We start from the raw sequence: 23,135 nt of genomic DNA, 5'->3' as shown, positions 1-23,135 counted from the left end.
TTAGGCCTTTTTTTCTCTATTCCGCTAGGTATATTAACTTTATGCCTATACACTACCTATACACCATATAATACATACCACAAAGCATAATCAGATACCAGTTTCTATAATTTTTGGATCTAGATACACATAATACATAACACCAATGGTTACCATAACTTTAAGCCAGTATAATATCTGGATACTAAACAAGCAGTAGAAACAAAATTTTGAATAATAATTTTGATGCCCAATCCTTGTTTACTCTTAGAAATACACCAAAAAGCTATTATTCGTTTCTCAGACGTTCTATACTGATACTCCTAAATAAGATGTAACGAAACGGGAAGCAATGATAATATCTATACAAAATTTACGCTGTTTTAGTTTTACTTTAAGAGGGCGACTAACCCCAAAAATCAAACATCGTCCTTCTCTCTTCACACTCACGCCCGTCTTTCATATGCCAGGTGAAAAATAACGACGCGGATTCATCGCCAAATTAGTTTTTTCTCAATAACTCGATAAATATACAACATTTTAAAAATCCGCTAGGTCGATCTCTCAATGATAGAGTTTTATACAATGTGTTAAAATATTAACTTAGTTCAATGCACGCAAATAAATGAAAAATTCGTGAAAATTAGATGCATCTTGGTGATTTTTTTCTATCGAGAAAATTTTAAGATATCGTGTTTTTGCTCAGATCGAATTCTCGGAAATATAATGTAGTATTTAATTCTAGAAAATGAAACAATTCGGTGCTTATTTTCAAGTTTAAAAATGAATTATAAAATCGACACTTTAGGGTTAGTCGCCGCCTTAAATATTGCATATTTTATGCATCGTCATGCTTCGTCTCATTTCATATTGTGTGTGACCTGACCCTAAGGCTATTTTAGCATTGAGTAGGTTAATAAAGATGGATGATATCTTGAATCTGTGCCAACAACGTTTCACGGTGTCGTCTTTCGGGTCATAACAACTTTAATGGTTTGCTGAGCTTGGTCACTTAATTTCAGGCTGTATTTATTTTTTATGAAATAAGGGGGCAAACGAGCAAATGGGTCACCTGGTGGAAAGCAACTACCGTCGCCCATTGACACTCGCAACATCAGAAGAGCTGCATGTGCGTTGCCGGCCTTTAAATTCCGAACACGAATAATTTGCAGGTCGTATAGGTCTGGAAATACTGCTGGTGGCAGTTCGTTCCAGAGTTTTACAGTGCGCAGCAGAAAGTTACGCGAGAAACGCACGGTGGAAGACTGTAACTCATCAAGGTGATAAGGATGGTATATTTTTCGCGTGGGACAATGGCGAAAAGTTGCAGGTGGTATGATTCCGAACAATTCCTCAGAGCACTCCTGATTTCAAAAAATGTAATATAAAGTTTTTGACATATTATTATTACTTAAGAATAGAGCGTCTTTGTATCGTGTAATTTAATAGAACTACACTGTGCATTCACCCGATTGTTATTTAGAACGTAATTACAATTATTTTAATCGCAATTATTTTTAAACAAATTAATTGGTGTATTTCTTCTAGAATAAACCTGGAACCTAGAAAACTGATGGAAGCACTGACGAATAGAAACGCAAACAACAATTTTTTAACAAACATTCTAAAAATTATTATTAAACGTGCTTTAAAATTTAAGTTCTCGTATTATAAGAATTAGTATTCCATTTAGAACTTCTTAATACATATCTTTTTAATCAAGTAATTTTTAGTTGCAGCTTATATTTACTAGAAAAATAAGAATAATCCATGTACTGCAATAAAGGACATCTTGACCAATCACAAGTGCATAAAGCCTTTAAACTAGTAAACAAATTCCTTGGTAAATTATTGTTTATGTCCTGACACTAAGAATTGTAATGAAAGGAAAACTTAGACTCAAAATCATTTTCGTCTTTAGTCTTTCAAACTCAAGTCACAGTTCACTGTTCACACTTCACGCACTCACACACGAAATCATGAACGCTAATGGTTTCTTTTCGTCAGTATTTCCACCAAAATCCAGGGGGCGTGTACATCGTACATACCAGGTTGTACCGGGTAGGAGGTCGATTTCGGGGGCGGTCTTACCGACGCCACTGGCTCTGGTAAACCTTGCTTCATCAGCTCTGCAATACAATGTAGCGTCAAATTTTGTGTCCACGTTTTAGGTGATTCACAATTTGATGCAAGTCGCCGAATAATTTATCAATTTAATTTTTTGGTTGTTGTTAGCCAGTAGTATATCCAGAGAGCTTTTTAACCTATAAAACAGCTATCTGAATTTCATAGATTATTCAAAGTAGGTTCTTTAAATACATTTTGGCATATTGGATAGAATCATTCGATCATCGGCCTTTCTACAATTCTGAGTGCCACTTTTAATACTACTCGACGTCAAGTAGATAATTACAATAACAAGTTTAGATGGCATATCTAAACTTGTTACAAACGATTAATTAATTAAACATTTTGATATTGACTCACCAAACTGCGAGTTACTTATAATAAAAACTCTGCGCACTCATAAAACTAATCTGTAATTCTAAGAGTCTCACAGAATTGTAACAAATTCGATGCAAATTGTATTAAACTTCACATCGAGTAGTTGCACTCTGCAGTCTGTACACTGAAAAACTGACCATCATCCTCAATCCCTCACTCACCTCTAACCCTCTTAACACAGAAGTATATGAAGTAGCAGCAAAGCAGCAGCAGCAGGGAGAGGATGCCGGCCAGCGCCACGAAGTACGCCGTGTTGGACGGCGGGCGGGCGCCGCGGACGGAACCCATGGTGATTGACTGACTCAGCCAACTGAAAATAGGAGTTGGATGATTGTTTATAGCAGTCTTTCCCAAAGTGGGTGTTAATAAAGGGCCCCCTTTAGACCTTCAGCGCCAGGACAAGGGACACCCCTTGTGGGCGCTGAAGGCCTAAAGGGGGGCGCTGTGGGACCCAGAAAAAAATGGGGGCATTGTGTAGAGGCTTGGGGGCTAATTTATTTCATCTGGATACATTTTAAATTGAAACAATGGGGGCGCTAAAATTTTTTTTTTTCTCAAAATGGGCAGTAGACAAAATAAGTTTGGGAACCCCTGGTATATAGGTTAGGAATCCATGCTGACTGACTGACCTCAGTCAAGTGAAGACAAGAATTATTGGTTGAGTATTTAGGTACTCAGTTCATTGCAAACATGAATCGAAATTCTGACTGACTTTACTTAGTTGATAGATAGGGTTTAGACACACTTTTAGAACTAGACGAATTTAAAGTTTGATGGTTTTTAAAAATATAAAAAAAGTAAGTCTGAAAAATATTTTGAAGATTTGGAACTTTAAACAAAAGCTTGGAGCATTTCATCAGAAATAAATGACCCTCCTATTTCTAGAGTTTATCTATTGTTTATCATTATTAAATGTAAATATGCATTATTTTTTTAGTTTCTTAGAGGATTCGGTAAATCGAAGGAAAAACTATTCGTAACGTGTTTTAGCAACGTCATCAAAATATACTCCAGAGAGTTCCTTGCACTTTAACTTTATAGCAACTTACAAAAGTGTCTTAAGAAATAAATAACCTTCAATAATCAAAATTACTTATCAACAAAAAACATCCATAGGCGAACATAATATAACCTCCTCCTTTTTGGAAGGCGGTTAAAAAATTACTTGAATCTTATTAAAATGTCTCAAAATCTAAAAAAAACTCACCTAAAAATTTAATCTCCGTCTCTTCATTGTAACAATTCACACACACATAACTTATGATATGAACTTTAAACTGGTCCGGTCATGTCGAATGTGCAAATGAGATGGCTGATGGCAAGTGATCTCACGCTTGGGCCTAGGGAAGCAACAATTGGCGGCGACATACTGGCGCCAATGTCTAGGGTTGAACCAAATGTTAAGATATAGAAAAATATAATGTATAAATGCGAAAGTGTGTCTGTCTGTCTTTTACCTCCTCGCGCCCAAACCGCTGAATAGATTTTACTGAAGTTTGGTATGGAGATACTTTGGGTCCCGGGAAAGGACATAGGATACTTTTTGTCCCAGAAAAATGTACGGTTCCCGGCTCCCACACGATAAACAGCTGATTTTGGCACAATCATCTAGTAGAAATATATAATTAATTTATAGTATACTCATACAAACTATTTCTATTATTAGAGGTATTATTCTCTGCTGATGGTGAAGCACCATTAAAATTCCTTTTCCAAACAAGCGTTTTTCGTAGCGCGTAGCACTTTCATGGCGCGTAGTACTTTTGAAGCGTAGAACTTCCATAGCGCGTAGCGCTTCCTAACGCGTAGCACTTCCGTAGCGCGTAGCAGTATCGTAGCCCGTAGCACTTCCGTAGCGCGTAGCAGTATCGTAGCCCGTAGTACTTCCGTAGCGCGTAGCAATTCCGTAGCTCGTAGCAGTATCGTAGCCCGTAGAACTTCCGTAGCACGTAGCGGTATCGTAGCCCGTAGCACTTCCGTAGCGCGTAGCACTTCAGTAGCGCGTAGCACTTTTGAAGCGCGTAGAACTTCCGTAGCTCGTAGCACTTTCGTAGCGCGTAGCACTTTCGCAGCGCGTAGCATATCCGTAGCGCGTAGCACTTCTGTAGCGCGTAGAGCTTCCGTAGCGCGTTGCACTTTCGCAGCGTTGCGGGATTTTGCTACAAGTGTGCTACGAGCTACGTATCTCATCATTTGAAAATCTCCTTCTGTCATTGAACAGGTTCTGAACCATTTTTTTAAGAAATATGCCACAAATATAGAATACACTACGGGGCATATGCATTGTGCATACAGGCCATATTTAAACTACACTGTACTGTCTAAAGTGTATTTCCCGTAGAGTTTTAATGTTACCCGTACTTAATATAAGGACGCCGTCTTGGCTTGTGGACAAATATTATAAGACCCATTTTACTTCTGAAAAAAAACAGTACTATAGTCAAAACCGTGAATGGCATGAATGGCAATTTCAATGAAGTTACCATCTTAGTTTTGACTATAGTTATTTTTGTGTTTTGACTACAGTAATTATTCTTTGCCTAGCAGTGGGACTAATAGGCTCTTAAAAATATTATTTCAATTAAAATAAATCAAGGATCAAGCATGTACAGCCCCGCCCCAGGAGCAGGCGACACCAGGACTGGGCGCAGTACGCACGCGCAACATATATTTTGACATACAGATTTTTTACACTTCACCCAACACTCTTACATAAACACCATAAGCCTACCCTTATCTGGTGGTCTAGCCAAAAACTAGATGTTTTACGAGCTAGAGTATTACACTAATCCTAACAAAAACAGTATTTTTGGCAAATTTTATGTGTGTGTTTGTTTGGTCTATCGTAGATCCTAATTGAAAGATCCATCGTTGGATGGACTCGCCAAAAACTTGATGTTTTACGAGCTACAATGTTAGGCTAATTCTAACGAAAACGGTATTTTGACAGTCCATTTATGTTTGTGTTTGTTTGATCCATCGTAGCTCCTAATTGAAAGATGGACTCGCGAAAAATCTAGATGTTTTACGAGCTTTAATATTAGGCTAATTCTAACGAAAACTTTTTTGGCAGACTTTTTATGTGTGTATTTGTTTCAACCGTAGTAGCTCCTAATTGAAGCAAGGACTCGCGAAAAAACTTCATGTTTTAAGAGCTAGAATAGTGTCAGGTAAAAACGTAAACGGTATTTTTAGAAGTCTATTTAATATGTACGTGTTGCATCGTAGCTTCCAAAGAACTGATTTGATTTGCATTAATAAAGATCCAATATACAGTGGGTGGCCAAATTGTTGCCGTCCTTTGAAAAACAAAAGTTTACCCAGACTTAATACGTGCTAAACGATTGACGTTTGATAAAATGCATGAGCATTTGCCTGAGGAATACTGGAAGGAGAAAAAAAGTTATTATAGTCTTTTTTTATTTATGAGGTTAAAGGCGTAACCTTAATATGACCCAATTGACTCAGATCCTCTAGGACAATTTCCAGTTTGTATAGCGCAGGCGACTTGGAAAGTTTGATGAAAGCTGTGTTGATTAACAAGTGAAACCTCCTTCGTCGGTTACGATATGGGGCGAGATTAGCTCAAAGGGGAATGGTCGACTACATTTGGTTTAAGGAACCATGCGTCAAGAGTCTAGACCAGTACATATTACAGAATGGTATGTGTGTCTTTTGTACAGCTAGTTCATTGTGAAAGTAGCAGCGCTGAAATTTTTTTTTTGTTATTTGTATGAGCAAGAGCTCCAGCGCGGCGTCATGAGTTTTCCCAGAAAAAAGTAAAAAAAGTTACTCTTTCAGCGCTGCTACTTTTACAGCATAATCTATAATCACAACCTCAAGTATTATCACTGTTTTGTTACACCCCGTACGTATGTAGGCAAATACAATTTGCTATATAAGTTTGAGAACCTATTTGACACTAAAAAGACGCAAACAAACTATCCAATCCTCTTTTTACCCGACTGCCAGGAAGGGTTATATGGGTAAAATCGCGGGAAATGCACGTGCGTAAAATTGATTAGCTACACCGCACACGGCAAAATGCACGAGATTAGTGAGGCAGTGTAACTGATTAAATCTGAAAGGCATAAATAATACAACGTAATGAATTATATTTATATATTTATTTCTTTTTAAAAATACTATCTATTTTCGTCACTGTAGTGACAATATTTAATTTTTCAAAATAATTTTATTTACGCCTTCATGTGTAAAATAGGATAAAAGTGAGACCCCACTTACGCAGCAGCGAATGCATTTTAGTCTTCCTATGCCATGAAGTTTGGTATTACCTAAGGCTTATACGTTTAGCCATATTCATAACATTATACCATACTTAAATTATAAATGCGAAAGTGTGTCTGTCTGTCTGTTACCTCATCACGCCAAAACCGCTGAAACGATTATGCTGAAATTTGGCATGGAGGTACTTTCGGGTCCTGGGAAACATGGGCGCCGGCAGAAATTATTTCTAAGGGGTGCAGATTTTAGATAGAAAAGAAAGAATCTTTTCTTTTTACGAACAACAGTGACTATTTTCGTCAAAATACATTTAGTGCCGAAACATTAGCACCATTCTACGAAAATTATGTATATAAAAAATTATTTTCAATAGACGGCTTTTTATTTCAATAATTCCTGTTGATCCCGAGATTCCCAAGGAGTGCAAGTGCACCACCGTCCACCTGGCACCACCCTGCCGGCGCCCATGCTGGGAAAGGACATAGGTTTATATCCCGAAATAATGTACGGTTCCCGCGCGGTAAATGAATTTTAGCCTAAAGGAGTTGCAGGCGTCATCTAGTTTCATATAAAATGACAAAAGTATGAAATTTTATGCCCAGTCTTGTCATCTTGATTAAGGGAAAACATGTTTTGGTGGGTAGAAATAAAAAACCCAAGTAAATAACATTATCATTATATTTACATTTTACATAGTTCAATTCATAATAATCACTACAATAGATAAAATCGTTAGTTTGAGCGAGACGGAGTCTCGTAATTTTTTTATAGTTTTGAAGGAACGACACACTATGATAATTTAGACTACAATAAAATTTTACAAGATTTTATGTCTGTATAAACCCTTATTTAAATCTTCTAAAAAGAGGTTTATATTTCACTCACGGATTCGTGTTACTGCTTTTGAGTTTTTTAGTGAATTTAGTACTAAGATGTTTCCACTAGACTAGAGGATAGCCAATACAAATTAAGTCAAATGTGTAACCTTAAAAAATAGTTCGGAACCGAAAATAAACATGGACGAAATATTTGTAGCAATCTTCCAACTTATTACACTATATTATGTTCAGTTTGTGTCATTCCGTTTTTATAACTTTCTACGTAACACCTAGGCTAGGGCAGATAAAAAATAATTTGGTTGTGTAACGGCCGTTCCCAATATTTGATCTATCTCTGGTTTCGATTCGTTCCCTACTAGAGATAGGAATAGCTCACATTAGACATTAGAGACATATATTTTATGTCAATTATGAGCTATTCCTATCTCTAGTAGGGCAAAACCAGAGATAGATCAAATATTGGGAACGGCCGTAACTCACTACTGCCAATGACGGAATTCAAGTTGGCTAACTTCTAAGATCATAAACAATAGAGATCAGAAAGACCATTTAAATATAAATTTATTCAAATATACACGTGAACATAAAAAAAAAAAACAATTCTTCCAGTTTTTGAAATATTTCGACGACAGCGCCATCTAGTATAACTTATGGCACTTAAGGTTTTTCTGGTTTCTATTTTTTATGCATAAGAAATCTATGTCCCCGCGTTCCACTTGACGTTAAAAACGATCAAAACGCTCAAAATGTCTCCTATTTTGAGGGTTTTGATCGTTTTTAACGTCAAGTGGAACGCGGGGGTCGTATGATAAAAAGAAATTCGGACACTGACTTATCTTTAAATTCAAACGAAATATTTGTACTGGTAACTTTATGCCTTCCAGTGATGACGACATTAAAGGTCAAAGTAGGGTTAAACATATTTGTTTAAAAATATAAGTAACTAATGGGTATTTTTTAGTTTATATATAGAATAACGATCACTGACCTTATTCCTCGAAATATTTTTGTAATGGGCACTATTTAAAAGAAAATGGACAATCCCAATTGCTTGTGATCTCGCGATGTAGCCGCCAATCCGCGCGTTCGACCGGACTCATATAAATCGAGTCTAAGGACTGTGTAGAAACTATAGGTGGCAGCAAGTCGCTTTAGATTCATTGCGCACGTTCCCCGTTCAATAAATAGTGTCTGAATTTCTCTCTATCCAACGAAGGACTAGTTATTAACAGTTTATAATATATTGGGACACGTGGCTACAGACATAGCACCTAGTTACAGCGAGGGTAAACTCTGAGCAGTTCTCTTTAAATACGAAATGGCCGCGGATTTGTAATATAGGGTAAGTTCCGAAATATAACCCAGTATTCTGGCCAGTGCTTATGACGTCGGTTTCAAGAGGCGTTGGTTGAGACAAGTGTGTCGTTATTGTATATATTACACATTAAATTGTACTAGTATTGCATGTAAGATACACATCAATGTACTCTCATTTATTTCGGAACAAATCAACAGTATAGCAGTAACAATTTAATATACTGGGCTATATTTCGGAACACACCCATAATGGAGGACACTGACCATTGACAAAAAATAGACTATCTACTGACTATCTATTTTATGACCACAGACAAAAAATATGAGTAATAAACAAATTAGGTATTAGTCATCAAAATACAAAAAAAATAACTTTTTTTTATCCTAATACGGCATGTCATAAGTAGATATAAATTATGTTAAGTATTATCTTTATTCGCCCAACAACATTCAACATACATAACATCAAATGCAAAAAGACTTAGATTATGAAAAGTATAAAGGAACCATAGCTTCACTCCACAAAAAGGGAAAACATAATTCGAATACAAAAAAAATACCCTGGATTATTAATCTCATTTTCAGATAGTAAAAAAATGCCTGTAAGTATTATAGTGCACTAAAAACTATAGCCTTTTACATGTTGGCTAGTCTATAAGTCTCTTACCCTCTTATTTATAAAAATATTTACTAGTTGCTAGCTTTATCTTACTTATTGGAAAAGCCATTTGACTGACAAAGACAAAGATATAGCAAATATTTTTATTAAATAAGCCTTTAATGTTATTCAAATAATATAATTAAATATATAATTCACATAACAATTATCACAGTAACTTAATAGTAACTTAATATTGTACTATTCCTTACTGTATTTCAATGTATGCGTACAAAAGTGTATACTATATCATAAGCTGCCAGTGGTCAATTCATACTATTTGTGCCATCAGAGAAATTTATTCATATGCTACGCAATTCGATCGGGTTATGTCAGACGATAATCATGACTAACGACTAACATCATCTTGACATAACCCGACAAAATAACGTAGGTCTAGCCTATGAATCAATTTTTCTGATAGTATTTTCAGACTTCACCATTTTCTTACATGACAAATCATAATAATTACTTAATAATAAAAATCGAATGGGTCTTAAAACACTACATTTTATACTTTTAGAAATGTTTGGTATTGAAATAACCACTGACAGTCATGACAAGAAAACTATGGACAGTCTTGGAGCAAATCATTGTGGAAGAACGGAGGTGAGATCTGTATACAAATTACAATCATACTATTTCATCCAGACATTTAGATCTTAGTCTGGATTTATATACGGCGGCGTGAACGCGCGGTTTGGTTGATTTCGCGAATTATCCGCCTAACCGCGCGTTCGGGCGTTCGGGCGCATCAGACAGAGAGCGGTCACGCGTTCAAGCGTTCTGCGTTCGCATTCTACGTTCGAGCGGTCAGTCACACTGGAGGAATTCTGACGCGGTCAGAACGCCCCTTTTTCTCTATACAACGTAATAAAACACAGAGAACGTGACCGCTCCATGTCTGATAGATCCCACATATAAATTCAGCCTTAACGTAAGCAAAGATTATCACAATCGCAGAAGTTTTAGAGGTCGCTACTTGGGTTTTTCACTCGCTTATCAGTAGAAACGAGATAGCAATATTTTCGGGCAATTGAAAGAGATAAACAACAAACAATACGTATGAAATTCTACGCTATTTGCGACTGGATTATCGTCACTTCCTAACAAGTGATGCTATAATTTAATAGGACTTATTATTTTGTTTACGTTAAGATTAAATTGGGCTTGAACAGTATAGGTATTTAGATTCGTAGCACGTCGTGGACTAATGTGACTTGTTCATATTCACAGCCTGGTCGTAACTCGGTGGCATCGCTGAAACAATATTAAATCATTATTATTTAAAGTAATATACATATAATACAATATCATATTATTATGATATGTTACAATTAACCTAAGAAGATTTAGCATGACTAAGTAGAAATGTGAAGAAACAAAAAACTAACAATAATTTATATGCAGACAAAATGACAGATTTTCTTTTTTCAATTTGTCGCTTTGCCTACTCCTTTGTGTCTAGGGTAGCTCTAGCTCTATTAATTTTAAATTTCTAGCGGATGTAACTTGTAAGGAAAAGATACATATAAAAGAGCCTTAATAATAAATCACATGTTTTAACTTTTAATGTTTTCTAAACACAAAACATTTCAAGCGACATTCCACAACACGATTTATTGTTTAAACATTATTGTTTGTTCTGTTGAAATTTAAACATACACAATATTCTAACAACACTCACAATCTCAAATATTCATAACTATATTTTGTTTGGGAGTGTTTTCGTCATCTTTATTACGAATATACGTTTTAATACTAAAGGAAAGGGACTCTACATGCGTCAGTCTTGGACCTAGGTTGTCAAAATATCATGCCATCTCTTTCATAACTACAAAGAACGAGAGAGCCAACACCAAAAGCGTAGCGTGCCTCAGCGGAGCCCCATATAACATTTTGTTTGTGAGCCTTTAGGAGTGGTTGCCTTTTTACTTTTCTCATATTTTGTGAATTTAATGAAAGAAATGGAAAGTTTATATTATTTTTTTCTAACGCACGTTGGAGGCCCTTGCGGCTCGGGGGCCTCGTATAATTCATACGTGATATTCAGCGGTAGCTACGACCCTGGACAGCACGATTTCACAATAACCAAGACTGGCGCAAGGTTGACAATAATTCAGTGCACATTTACCATCTATTCATAAAATTCTAGAACATGCAGTGCATTTTTGTGCCTTCTGGAATGGAACTAACCTGGAGTATTCCAGCCCGGAGGCGCAAGCCCTAAGAAGACTGGATAACAGATAACAATATCAACCATAATATAGTCAAAGAGTCAAGGGTATTATTATTCGTAAGAGATGTCTTTTCATGAATTAGTAGTGTAAATGTAAAGATTAGGAAAACATGTTGATATTATGATCAGTGTTGCAAGTTTCTTACGCCGGTTCTTCTCGCCGGGTTACTTCCCGAACCGGTGGTAGGCACCAGTAGCGTCAACGTTCAGAAAGTGTTTAAAAAAAAACACTTTCTGAATGTTGACGCTGAAGAAAAAAAAGACTTTTGAGTTTTGATATCGAACTGATTCGTTTCTCGATCGTGTCGAGACTCGAGAGTAAAGGGCTTGAAGAAAGGTAAAAATAACCTGAGCGTTTCTTTAAAAAGAAGGACTTGAATTTTGAACGTACTCAGTGTCATTTTAAGAAAAATTATAATATCTATCGAGCTCAAAATGAGACAAGCCCAAATCACACGTTAGGCCGGCGCCCTAGTACACTGTACAACAGTACCTCGATTGTAATATTTTAATCTAATCATAACATAAAATAAAAATGGATTTTCAATTGTGTTGGTAACGCTAAAACTCGAAAACGGCTGAACGGATTGGGCTAATTTTAGTCTTAAAATATTCGCAAAAGTCCAGGGAAGGTTTTAAAGTGACACGAAGTTCACCGGGACAGCTAGTCTTAATATAAAATTTTTACCCTGTGCTACAGGGTTAGAGTCATGAAGATAAAAAAATATGTAAAAGTGGGTTTTTATAACTCAGTTCTTGTGGGGACTCTAGGACCTGATATAGATATGTTTGTTCTAGTAGTAGCAAAAGGGCTAATTACTATTTAATATATTAAATAGAGAGTTTATTTACAACAATAAATTGTACCGGAGATTCTCAAAGTGTGCTCCACGGAATCAAGGGGTTCCAAGAAAGTACGGGTTCCACTAACATTTTTTGTGTTGTAAAAAGTAGAATGTATAGTCATTGAGATGATAATCATAGTTTTCCTGCGTCATTTGATAACAATAACACAGTGTGTTTTAGATAAGAATTAGTTACACAAAAACGTCCTTGATGTTGAGTTTCAAGTGCTTAAGGTTTAGTAATGACTAATGAGATTTAGGTGCTAGTCGTTGACTTTGAAATATATATTGTCAGAGTACTAAGTTTGGGTAGCCTTGATTATAGGTTCAAATTTAATGCCTAAGAGCCAGTCCATACAGCGTGTTGCGTCGTCGCAACGCACATATGACGGACAGCAGCCCCCGAAACGAAGCGGGAGGGGGTGTTGACGTTAAGACTGCTTCGTAATAACGCTGCGATGACGCAGCGCCCGTGTGGCCGGCTATGCGTCAAACGGCAACGCTGCGTCGACGCAACGTTGACAATTCTTTCAAAGATATTAAAACATTCTCTTTTTGTAGGTCTGGCAACACTTCTTAAACGGGCTACCTAAATCTTTCCGTCACCAAAAAAGTTTGTAAGTAAAAGTTTGTGTATTGAGAACAAAATATGATAAGGTTTTATCATCAAGCCTAAATGCAACCATTCCGGTTGCTACGATAATATTATTTTGAATTTCATAATATGATGAAACATGAAATGACTCACAAGTATTATATTATTATGTTTTCTGTCACATCATTTCCCTGTGACGCAAAATAATTTGTGAAGGCGCATGATAAATACTATCCCTATTAGGGTTAAATCAAAAACACTATTTTGTCCCAACTATCCTTACTAATATTATGAATGCGATAGTCAGTCTGTCTGTAACCTCGTGATTATCTAACGGCTGTACCGATTTAGATGTAGTATGGAGATACTTCAACAGATAGGAAAGGTCATAGAAAAAACGGTTGGTCCCCGCGCGATAATCGGAGTTGCTTGTTAAAGAAAAACTTACCGCTAGCTTCAGGGGCGCTGGGTGCCGTCGGTTGCGGGAACGGCGCCGAATACGCTCCGCCCGGGGCCCCAGTCGGATAGGGGGCCGCGGTTGGATACGGTGCCCCAGCTGCCGGATACGGGGCCCCAGTCGGATACGGGGCCCCAGCCGGATACGGGGCCCCAGCCGGATACGGGGCCCCTGTAGCCGGGTAGGACGCAGCACCCGGGTAAGGTGCCGCCGATGCCTGGTACTGTGACGCGACTGGGTACGGAGTATTCGTGGGATATGGCGAGCCCCCGGTGTTGGGGTAACTCGGATATGCTGCTGCCGGATACGTATTATTTGGTGCAGGCGGCACAGGCGGTGGTGCTGAAATAAAATTTTAGGTTATTTTACATTGACTACCTATTTTTTAGGATTGAATACGTTGACTACTCTTAAAGCGCGACCACCGGGTCGGAATCGGGGCGTACGGTGCGGAAGGTGCGTAGTCATTTATAATTTGTGAGGCGCAGAAATGACATTTCAGTGCACGCAGTACGATTGAAATCAATACAAAGCAACAAATCCGTCCGCTGCGTGCGCTCCGATTCCGATCCGATGGACGCGTAGGTACCTTTAAACTGCTTGTTAAGGGAATTATTAAAGTAATATTTACTCTACTTTCAAAGCTATAACTAGGGCTGTATGATAAGTCCTCGGCTTTGAGTCTGTGGCGGTACCCACAATTCGCCTAACATTCCTGCATCGCGCTATCGAAGTTTCGGAGAACGGCAAGATATATACAACGTCTGAAATGACGTCAGTGGGCTTCGGCCTGACCGAGCATGCTATCTCGCTCGGTCGGAAGATCTTCCTTTTCGGCCGCCACTAACAACGTTAAATTGGTGACCACTTCTGGACATCAATCATCATCAACACTCCCCGCCCCTCCCGCACCACGTCAGCAGACATCGAGCATAGCCGGGTCGCCTTGACCATAAGCCGTGTCTGGCTTGAACGGGGCAGCCATAGGCTACAACGACCGGTCAACAAGCAGAGCACGGGGTCACTCTCCTGCGGGGCTAAAATGGCCACATTTAGCAATTCCAATCAATCAATTCAGCAAATAAATTGTTAAAACTGTCAAACTGACAAATGTCAAATCAGTATAAAAATACAGAAATGAATTGCAAGCAGAGTTGCATTTTGCGATTTTAGAAAAATGAATCATATTATGATTCATATCATGATTCTTCAAAGCGACCATTTTAGCTGTACTGGTCATTGCACGCGTAGCTTCGGCCCACACCTGACAACACAAGCGCATCGAAGAATACCACAGGTCTTCGGGGGGGGAGTGATGTGGCGGTACCCACAATTCGCCTAACATTTCTGCATCGCGCTATCGAAGTTTCTGAGAACGGCAAGATATACAACGTCTGAAATGACGTCAGTGGGTTTCGGCCTGACCGAGCATGCTATTTCGCTCGGTCGGAAGATCTTCCTTTTCAACAACGTTAAAAGTCGATTTTTTCCAATGAAATAATTTAAGATGATTTTTCAATTTTAAATTCAGTCCTTAACTAGAAGATATGCCTTTAAAATTCAAATTACAATAAATTTTAATGACTAAAAAAGTTAACTAAAAAAGTCTTACAAAATGATCACCGAGATCGACTACGTCGCGTTGTAATGTGAATATCTCCGTCCCTGGTAACCGTAATTTAGATTTGAGAAATGTAATGTAATACTGAAACCCAAGCCCAAATTTTTCGATAGTGAAATTTATTTTACGTATCTATATATCAATACGTGAGAGAAAAACTTTGTAACCCTTTTTACGAAAAATGGGGAAACGTAGGTGCATGAAATTTCGCACAGTTATAGTTTATATGGTGAAGGAGTGCATCGAGCTAATATTATTTTAAAATTATGCTTTTATCATATATATTTTTAACAAATAAAACGTTACACACACTACGACACTACTACTAGGAAAAATGACAGTCTGCTGACAACAAGTTGAGAAATTGAAAATGGATTATTGTTTTTTTTATTTAATTTTAGATACTATTAGACAATGCTTAAACGGCCAGTCTGAGATCAGCTGAGTCCCAGAGACAAGAGTTGAAAAAATATGAGGCAATATTTTATTACAAAATATAGGTAGTAGTCCTAATGTCGTAGGGCCCTACTGCACATTTTTTTTTTTGGTAAAGACCTAATAAATTACTATTTCCCTTTTAAAATGTACTGTTATTTTAGAATGTAACAGTAATTTAGTAGAGTTTATTCCTTAACAAAAAATTGTGGCCTTAATCTGTAGCACCCACTTTTTCAAGAAAATTTCTTTATAGCTCAATTTTCCACCCTCATTAAAAGAGAGAAAGAAAAATTAAACTAATGAATGAGTTAACATTATAAAATCGGGGTGTAGGTCGACCTCCAACTAGGTGGGACGACGATCTCCGCTTAGTTGCAGGCCCATGTTGGATGCGAGTAGCAGGAGATCGGTGATCTTGGCGTTCATTGAGAGAGGCCTATGTCCAGCAGTGGACGACTATAGGCTGATATGATGATGAATGATGAACATTATAAAATAAAATGAATATAATTTGAATCTTTTTAGTAAGTACAAAATATTTTTTAAAAATCAATTTGACTTTCGAGCTGCCTGATACTTCAAATTTTGTCGGAAAACGCGGCACCGGTTTTTCAAAGACATTTATTTTTATCTTTACGATATTATTAAACAAAAGTAATGCTATTTTTTAAAAGCTTGTTTATCTTTCTTTATTTTATCAATTTATTTATTCCGAGATTACAACATTGTTTTTTTAATTTTAGACATGGAAAACTTGTTGAAAATGACAAAGACTGATTCCGTGTTCACAATTCAATTTTATTAGACTTTGCGGATGCGCGTACCGCACACTATGTCGGGGCGCAGCGGATTTCCGCTTCCATACAAATTGTATGGAGGCGGATTTTTGCGATGAGCCCCGGCACGCTGAGCCCCGGCACGGCCCGTCTCAGAGTGCTCACTCCTTAATAGCGCAACTGCAGTTTGAATACGCGCGACTTCAAATTTCTGCTGACTTGGCAGTAGGCAATTTACAAAAGGCGTAGGTTTTAATCTAGTTATTATTGGCCCTATACATGGTATAAGTTATACGCTTGTAAGACACGCAGAAGTATGTTAGACCGAGAACGTTTCAAACAGCCCTCGTATTTTACTACCGATAGGAAAAAAAAGTCGTTGGCAAGAGCCAACGACTGATTTTCCCAAACTTACAAATAACCCGGCGTTATTTTTAAGTACATATACCTCTGGCCCTTTAGCCAAGACGTTTTCTTTATCGCTTCTTTATAGAATCACCGATAAAAATGTAGGGAAATTGACATATTTTAAGCGTTCGATTGTATAAAGTTGACGTTCGACTTGTGTAATGTCTTGGCTAGGGGCTTTTGTTTTTTATAAGTTTGGGAAAGTAAGTTTTGCACCAAATAATGTGTTCATTTTGGTCTAAAGCGTCATACAGTTAGTATTTGAAGTCATTTCACTTCCTCATTTCTATGTACTTTTAATCTATGGTTTGCTTTAAAAATAGTGTGTTTGCAGTCGGCCTTGGGCCAAAAAGAGGCATATTTCAATATTAACACTCAGACATAATATATTGTGATTTTATATTTAAGTTAATACGCAAGAAAAATACTTCTAAAAAGATCATGCGATTAAAAAAGCTTGGTTATACATTACATAAGAAACTTTGTACTTATAAGGATATTGAAAAACATGCCAAAACCACAAAATTGGTAAGTCTAAAGGTGCCCATACGCGGGGCAATTTGTCGTTTCGATCGATCGTCAAGAAAATCGTCCAATCGATCTTTTGAACGTAAAATCGTTTGAGATATTGCTACACACGTACAATTTGTCGTTCGATTTTAACATCGAGGAGATAAATCGTTACGATAATTGTCCCGTGGCCACCTTTTTGAATTATTATTAAGAGTCCGTATACGAAATTTTGCCGATTTCGCTCATTTTACAGACGTGATTTAACAGTTAAAATACAGTATTTCTATAAGTTTTAATGCACAACATGTAAGATCATTTCAATTATAATCTAATGTTGCAGATAGATTTTTTATTTTTTTTAAGTATCTTTAAATAATCCAACTCAAACCCGCGACAGTTTTGTGATTTTTGCTGTAAAAGGTTTAGAATATCTTCTGTTTATGGATTGTATTGACGTCTTAACGGTATGAAAAAATACAATGTACTGTTGAGAAAGTCGTCTATACAATGTTGGAATTACTTTTTACCACTTTCATATAAAAAACCCTTTAAAAACCAGAAAACCTATAACTGCCCGCTAACTTGGCGATCGTCCTTTTTCACCTGGCATATGAAAGACGGGCGTGAGTGTGAAGAGAGCAGTAAAAAAGATAGTACGGGCTCTTAATAACTGTTATTTTAAAGGAAAGGACATAAAGGTACATTTGGTTAAAGTCTGATATACACTCACATAATTAAAGACAAAGAATATATCTAGGGCGTTTCGTTTTTTTTTTTTTGACTCGATTTAATTGATGTATAAAATATTACGGCGGTCAAAAAACTATAAAATAGCAGGCGCAAAGTGTGTGACTGAAAGCGTACCAGCCGAGCCTTTGCGCCTGCAATTTTATAGTTTTTTGACCGCCGTTATTTTATACATCAACTAGCTGTTGCCCGCGACTTCGTCCGCGTTAGCATTGTAGATCATGTCCCAAGTATTATTTATTGTACAAAAATATTCAATGCACAGAATTGATTTTCCTACGATTTTATTATCTATAGACGTTCCGCGCGGCTTCGCCCGCGTAAATTAGATATTTCACAGAAAAATAATTAGTCCACAAAAAAATAAGCCTATGATCCTTCACGTGGTCTACTTCTTATCTGATCCAAATAACAGAAAAAATTCGTGAAAAACAGTTCGTGAGATAAGCCCTTTTAAATAATTTCCCCCGTTTTTTTTCCCTCTATTTCTTGGCTCCTATTAGTCTTAGCTAGATAAAATATAACCTATAGCCTTCCTTGATAACTGGGCTATCTAAAATTTTAAGAATTTTTTAAATCGGATCTGTAGTTCCTGAGATTAGCGCGTTCAAATAAGCCTTTTCAAATAATTTTCCCCATTTTTTTTTTACATTTTCCTCTATTTCTTCGCACATATTAGTCTTAGCGTAATAAAATTTAGCCTATAGCCTTTGTCAATAACTGGGCTATCCAACACTGAAAGAATTTTCCAAATCGGACCAGTAGTTCCTGAGATTAGAGGGTTCAAATAAGCCCTTTCAAATAATTTTCTGTTTTTTCCACATTTTCCTCTATTTCTTCGCTCTTTTTAGTCTTAGCGTGATAAAATATAGCCTATAGCCTTCCTCGATAAATGGGCTATCTAACACTGAAAGAATTTTTCAAATCGGACCAGTAGTTCCTGAGATTAGCGCGTTCAAACAAACAAACTAACAAACTCTGCAGAATTATAATATTAGTATAGATTAAATCGAGTCAAAAAAACGAAACGCCGTAGATACATTCTTTGTCGTTAATTCAGTTCAAAAATCTGAAAATTCCAAATAATTTGGACATAGTAAGGCAATTTCGTTAAAAGAAGAGGTAACTTTGGGATTTTTTTCTATCGAGTGAAGTTCATGATAATGTGTAATGGAATATAAATTTCACTGTGTTAGATCCTTAACTAACACATATATTTTTTTCAGACTTTAAATTACTATATTTTTATGTCTCCTGTCACTTTTAAATCTTGAAAATCTTTCGTTTCTGGGAATACAGGGCCTTAACAGAAGAATTTATAATAAGAAATAGATTGTCATCTATCTATCTGCTTCACCTACAAACATAGTGGTTATAACATAATTCCAACAATTAATCAAAGTAAACAAAACAATCTTATAGTATGCTATTTGGTAAACAAGATAAGAAAAATTGTTTGTAATATTTGATAGAAATAAGAATTTATCGTTAGCAACCAAAAAAAGATTACAGGATGCAGAAAAGAAAGTTTAAGGGCCTGTAACCTGTTTCACCACTTCCTGATAAGTGCCGAATAGGCTATCCACCACTTAACTTAACAGATGAAGTATGGAGAATCTGTCAAAAAAGTTGTGAATAGCCTATTCGGCACTTTATCAGAAAGTGGTGAAACAGGCCCTAACTAAATTAAATTTCAAAATCCAGCATCAATTCTGAAATCAAAAAACATAATCTCATTCTTGAAAAAGTGAATAAAGTTTTACAGTGTGCGTGTTTTTAGCCTACCAAAAAAAGTAAAAAGTTATTATTCAATCCAACTTTCAAAGGAAATCCAATATTAATATGAATCTACTCTAAATAGCAAAGTATAGCTTTAGGATAAATGATGAAGCAGCTAGATCTACTAAGGTAGTGCTACTTCTTACCATTGTATATCGGTTGAGTGTACATCTGCTGAGGATAAGGGGCGCTTGTGTTCAGCGCAGGCTGCGTAGGCGCTGAGTGATACAACTCATTTCAATAACTGTACTTTAACTATACATACTACAGGAAGGCCTCGGTAATCCGGACTCCCGCTTGTTCGGTGATCGCTGTAATCCGGCCGGGCAATGGGATTCGCGGGGGAGGCCGGCGAGTGTAGGTGCGGGCTGTCAGTTGTCATGAGCCAATGCGCCGTCAGTCTTTTGTTTATCGCCTTTCGTGGAAGGGTTGATTCAGACCGCAACGCGACGCTTAGATGCATTTCTTTTATATTGATTTTTTTTTTTAATGAAATAAGGGGGCAAACGAGCAAACGGGTCACCTGATGGAAAGCAACTTCCGTCGCCCATGGACACTCGCAGCATCAGAAGAGCTGCAGGCGCGTTGCCGGCCTTTTAAGAGGGAATAGGGTAATAGGGGAGGGTAGGGATGGGAAGGGAACGGAAGGGAATAGGGAGGTAGGTTAGGGAATAGGGTAGGGGATTGGGCCTCCGGTAAACTCACTCACTCGGCGAAACACAGCGCAAGCGCTGTTTCACGCCGGTTTTCTGTGAGAACGTGGTATTTCTCCGGTCGGCCGGCCCATTCGTGCCGAAGCATGGCTCTCCCACGTATAAATTTATTTGACAGATTCGCAAGACGTCTCACGCAATTGAAATCTGTCAAATCCATACAAATTCATGCCGCGCCGCGCCTCGCCTTGCCTTGTCGCGTTGCGGTCTGAATTGACCCTAATACGCAGTACAGTGACAATTTAGCGCGTTGGCTAAGATCATGGCGCCGCCATGTAAATATTAGACATTGCTATTAAAACATTTATTAAAGACACTAACGTTAAACATATTGTGTTTTATTAACATTAAATATTGCATACTATAATCCGGATGTCTCAATAATCCGCAAAAGGGTCGTGTTTTTGCCTCTCCGGATTAACAAGGCCCTACTGTAGTATCTAATAATAGAAAATTCACAAAAAACAGAGTACTAATATTTAAAATATTAAAAAAAATACTATAGTATAAAGCTTAAGAGAAACATGTATTAGTATTAGTAAACAATAACTCTTGGGAAAGCATTTACAGGAGGCCAATTAAATTATTTAATGGTACAGCAACTTCTGAGGCAAAACATAAGTACACATTTTTGATGACATAAGTTGATGAAATGGATAACATTTTATAACATAAGGACATCATTCATATCCTCCCCTAAAATTAGAACAAACCTTGTAAATTACCTTGTATATCATCTGACTATTAATGTATATTTTTGAGATTTAAAATCATTTTCCTGGTCCTAAAACCTCAATTTTTTGCAGAAAAAGAACATTTTCAATTTGTTATTTACCCATTTCATCCTTATGTCTCTAATTTATATTAATTTTTTTAGTTTCAGTGTCAGCATATTATACATTTACATGATACATACACACATCAAGTGCAGTTTCCACAAATAGTAAATACTAAATATTATACACACTTGGTTTGTACACAGTACACACATACATACAAATGACTAAATTGTCTATGTATTGCTGAATGCTGATACAAAAGGCTAACAGAAAATTGTGTGTTACTTACGTGATAAGATTTGTCCACCCTGTTGACGTCTCCTTCTTTGGCAGCGACAGAGGCATAGCAGTATCCCCAAAAATATGAGACCTCCCACAATAACAAAAAATACAGTCACTCCAAAACTCAGACCCATGAAGCTGTTGTGTTGAAAATGATTTTTCTGAAAAAAAAACAATATTTATATAGTGATAAACTCAATTTCTGTTATTAACCGACTTCCAAAAAACAAGGAGGTTATATGTTCGGCTGTGGATATTTATTTATTATTAATTTTTTTTCAATTACTTTTGCATTCACACACAGAAGCTTCATGGAAATACATATTATATTTATAGTTAACGGCAATTTTCTTTCAGGGTTGTGTCGTTGTTGACATCAAAGTCTTAATACAAAGGTTCAGTAAGAAAACAACATACTGTGAAATAAAGAAATGATATGACTTCATAATGCAGACACAAATGAAATAGATACAAAAGAGCTGCATTCACAAGGTATAAAAATATAAAAGCAGATTTTTCTTAGCCCTTCTAATATTGTATTTATTATTTCTAGTATGACTTGTTACAAAAAAAATATAATTTCCTACTATTTGGAAGTCAGTTAAAAATATAATATTGTAGTCTATCTTTTACATGTAAACAAAAGGCTAAGTAATTTTTCAAGTGCAACAACCAGATCTGAATTTGAAGTGTGACTGCATTGTCAACAGGTTTCATTTGAAGAATAGACCTTGTAAATATATTATAGTATTTGTACTGTATATTATAAAGTATCACATTAACAGACGTAGGTAACAGATTGATTACAATACAATTTTTTGAAGTACCCACTGGAATTTCATATTGCTCACGTAGCAAAATCTTGATACGTGATATTCCATCATACAAGTATAGAATGTCTGTAGTGCAATCTGGGTGATATACCTAGTAAGAATAAAGAAATGTCTTTTTTATAATACATGTAACATGACTCACCTGGTAACGCACGTCTTCGTAATCGTCAGTCATTGAACTATAGTGCCTCAGTTCATCTTCATCGCGATGCGATTCAAACATAATATAAGCTCGACATAAAGCTGTAATCACAAGCTATCCTTATGACTCACTGTGGGGTTTTACCGTCTTGAGAGGAAAACCAATTGGTGTCGTCACGTTATTACTTTGCACTCTTCAGCCTTAATTTAAATATGAAACAAATCGTAAATAAATAGCTTACAATATAAGAACAAAAGCACCGTTAGTTTAGGAATCAACAGAAAAATTTCACACAACACAGCACAGCACAGCACGGCCCTTTTTTATTGTGGAAATTTGTTGAATGTTGACATCTCACATCAGTCATCACATCAAGCAACATCAAGTCAAGTTGACACTTGACATTTATAATTCTCTTTTTTTCT

At 36.7% G+C, this 23,135-nt stretch overlaps 2 protein-coding genes and 1 long non-coding RNA gene across 4 annotated transcripts in view; 1 reads left to right on the top strand and 2 right to left on the bottom strand.

Moving 5' to 3' along the window:
* LOC121727806 overlaps nt 1-3,857 on the bottom strand; it is a 6,043-nt gene extending 2,186 nt beyond the window's left edge. The window contains exons 1-3 of the mRNA XM_042115805.1: nt 3,692-3,857; nt 2,646-2,794; nt 2,028-2,108 (exon numbers count right to left, since the gene is read on the bottom strand). Of these exons, the coding sequence (XP_041971739.1) occupies nt 2,028-2,108; nt 2,646-2,772 (208 nt within the window). The 5' untranslated portion in view covers nt 2,773-2,794; nt 3,692-3,857. The remainder of the gene's footprint in view (nt 1-2,027; nt 2,109-2,645; nt 2,795-3,691) is intronic.
* LOC121727807 overlaps nt 1-16,866 on the top strand; it is a 22,356-nt gene extending 5,490 nt beyond the window's left edge. The window contains exons 2-3 of the long non-coding RNA XR_006035725.1: nt 3,968-3,978; nt 16,744-16,866. This is a non-coding gene — a long non-coding RNA (uncharacterized LOC121727807). The remainder of the gene's footprint in view (nt 1-3,967; nt 3,979-16,743) is intronic.
* Nucleotides 10,731-23,062, bottom strand: LOC121727802 (mucin-1-like). Of its 2 annotated transcripts, XM_042115800.1 has the most exons (5): nt 22,711-23,062; nt 21,743-21,896; nt 20,108-20,179; nt 13,671-14,021; nt 10,731-10,803 (listed from the first exon to the last, which is right to left on the bottom strand). In XM_042115800.1, exons 1-5 carry the CDS (start codon nt 22,789-22,791, stop codon nt 10,754-10,756), a joined length of 708 nt encoding a protein of 235 aa, XP_041971734.1. In that variant the 5' UTR covers nt 22,792-23,062; the 3' UTR covers nt 10,731-10,753. The 2 variants fall into 2 exon arrangements, with proteins under 2 accessions (XP_041971734.1, XP_041971735.1); XM_042115801.1 differs by lacking the exon at nt 20,108-20,179.
* Nucleotides 23,063-23,135: the final 73 nt, after the last annotated feature.

The sequence above is a fragment of the Aricia agestis genome, chromosome 6 (assembly GCF_905147365.1).
Source record: "Aricia agestis chromosome 6, ilAriAges1.1, whole genome shotgun sequence".
Taxonomy (NCBI): Eukaryota; Metazoa; Arthropoda; class Insecta; order Lepidoptera; family Lycaenidae; genus Aricia; species Aricia agestis.
Note: the sequence above shows the minus strand (reverse complement) of the source record. Positions and strands in the feature narration are given on the sequence as shown.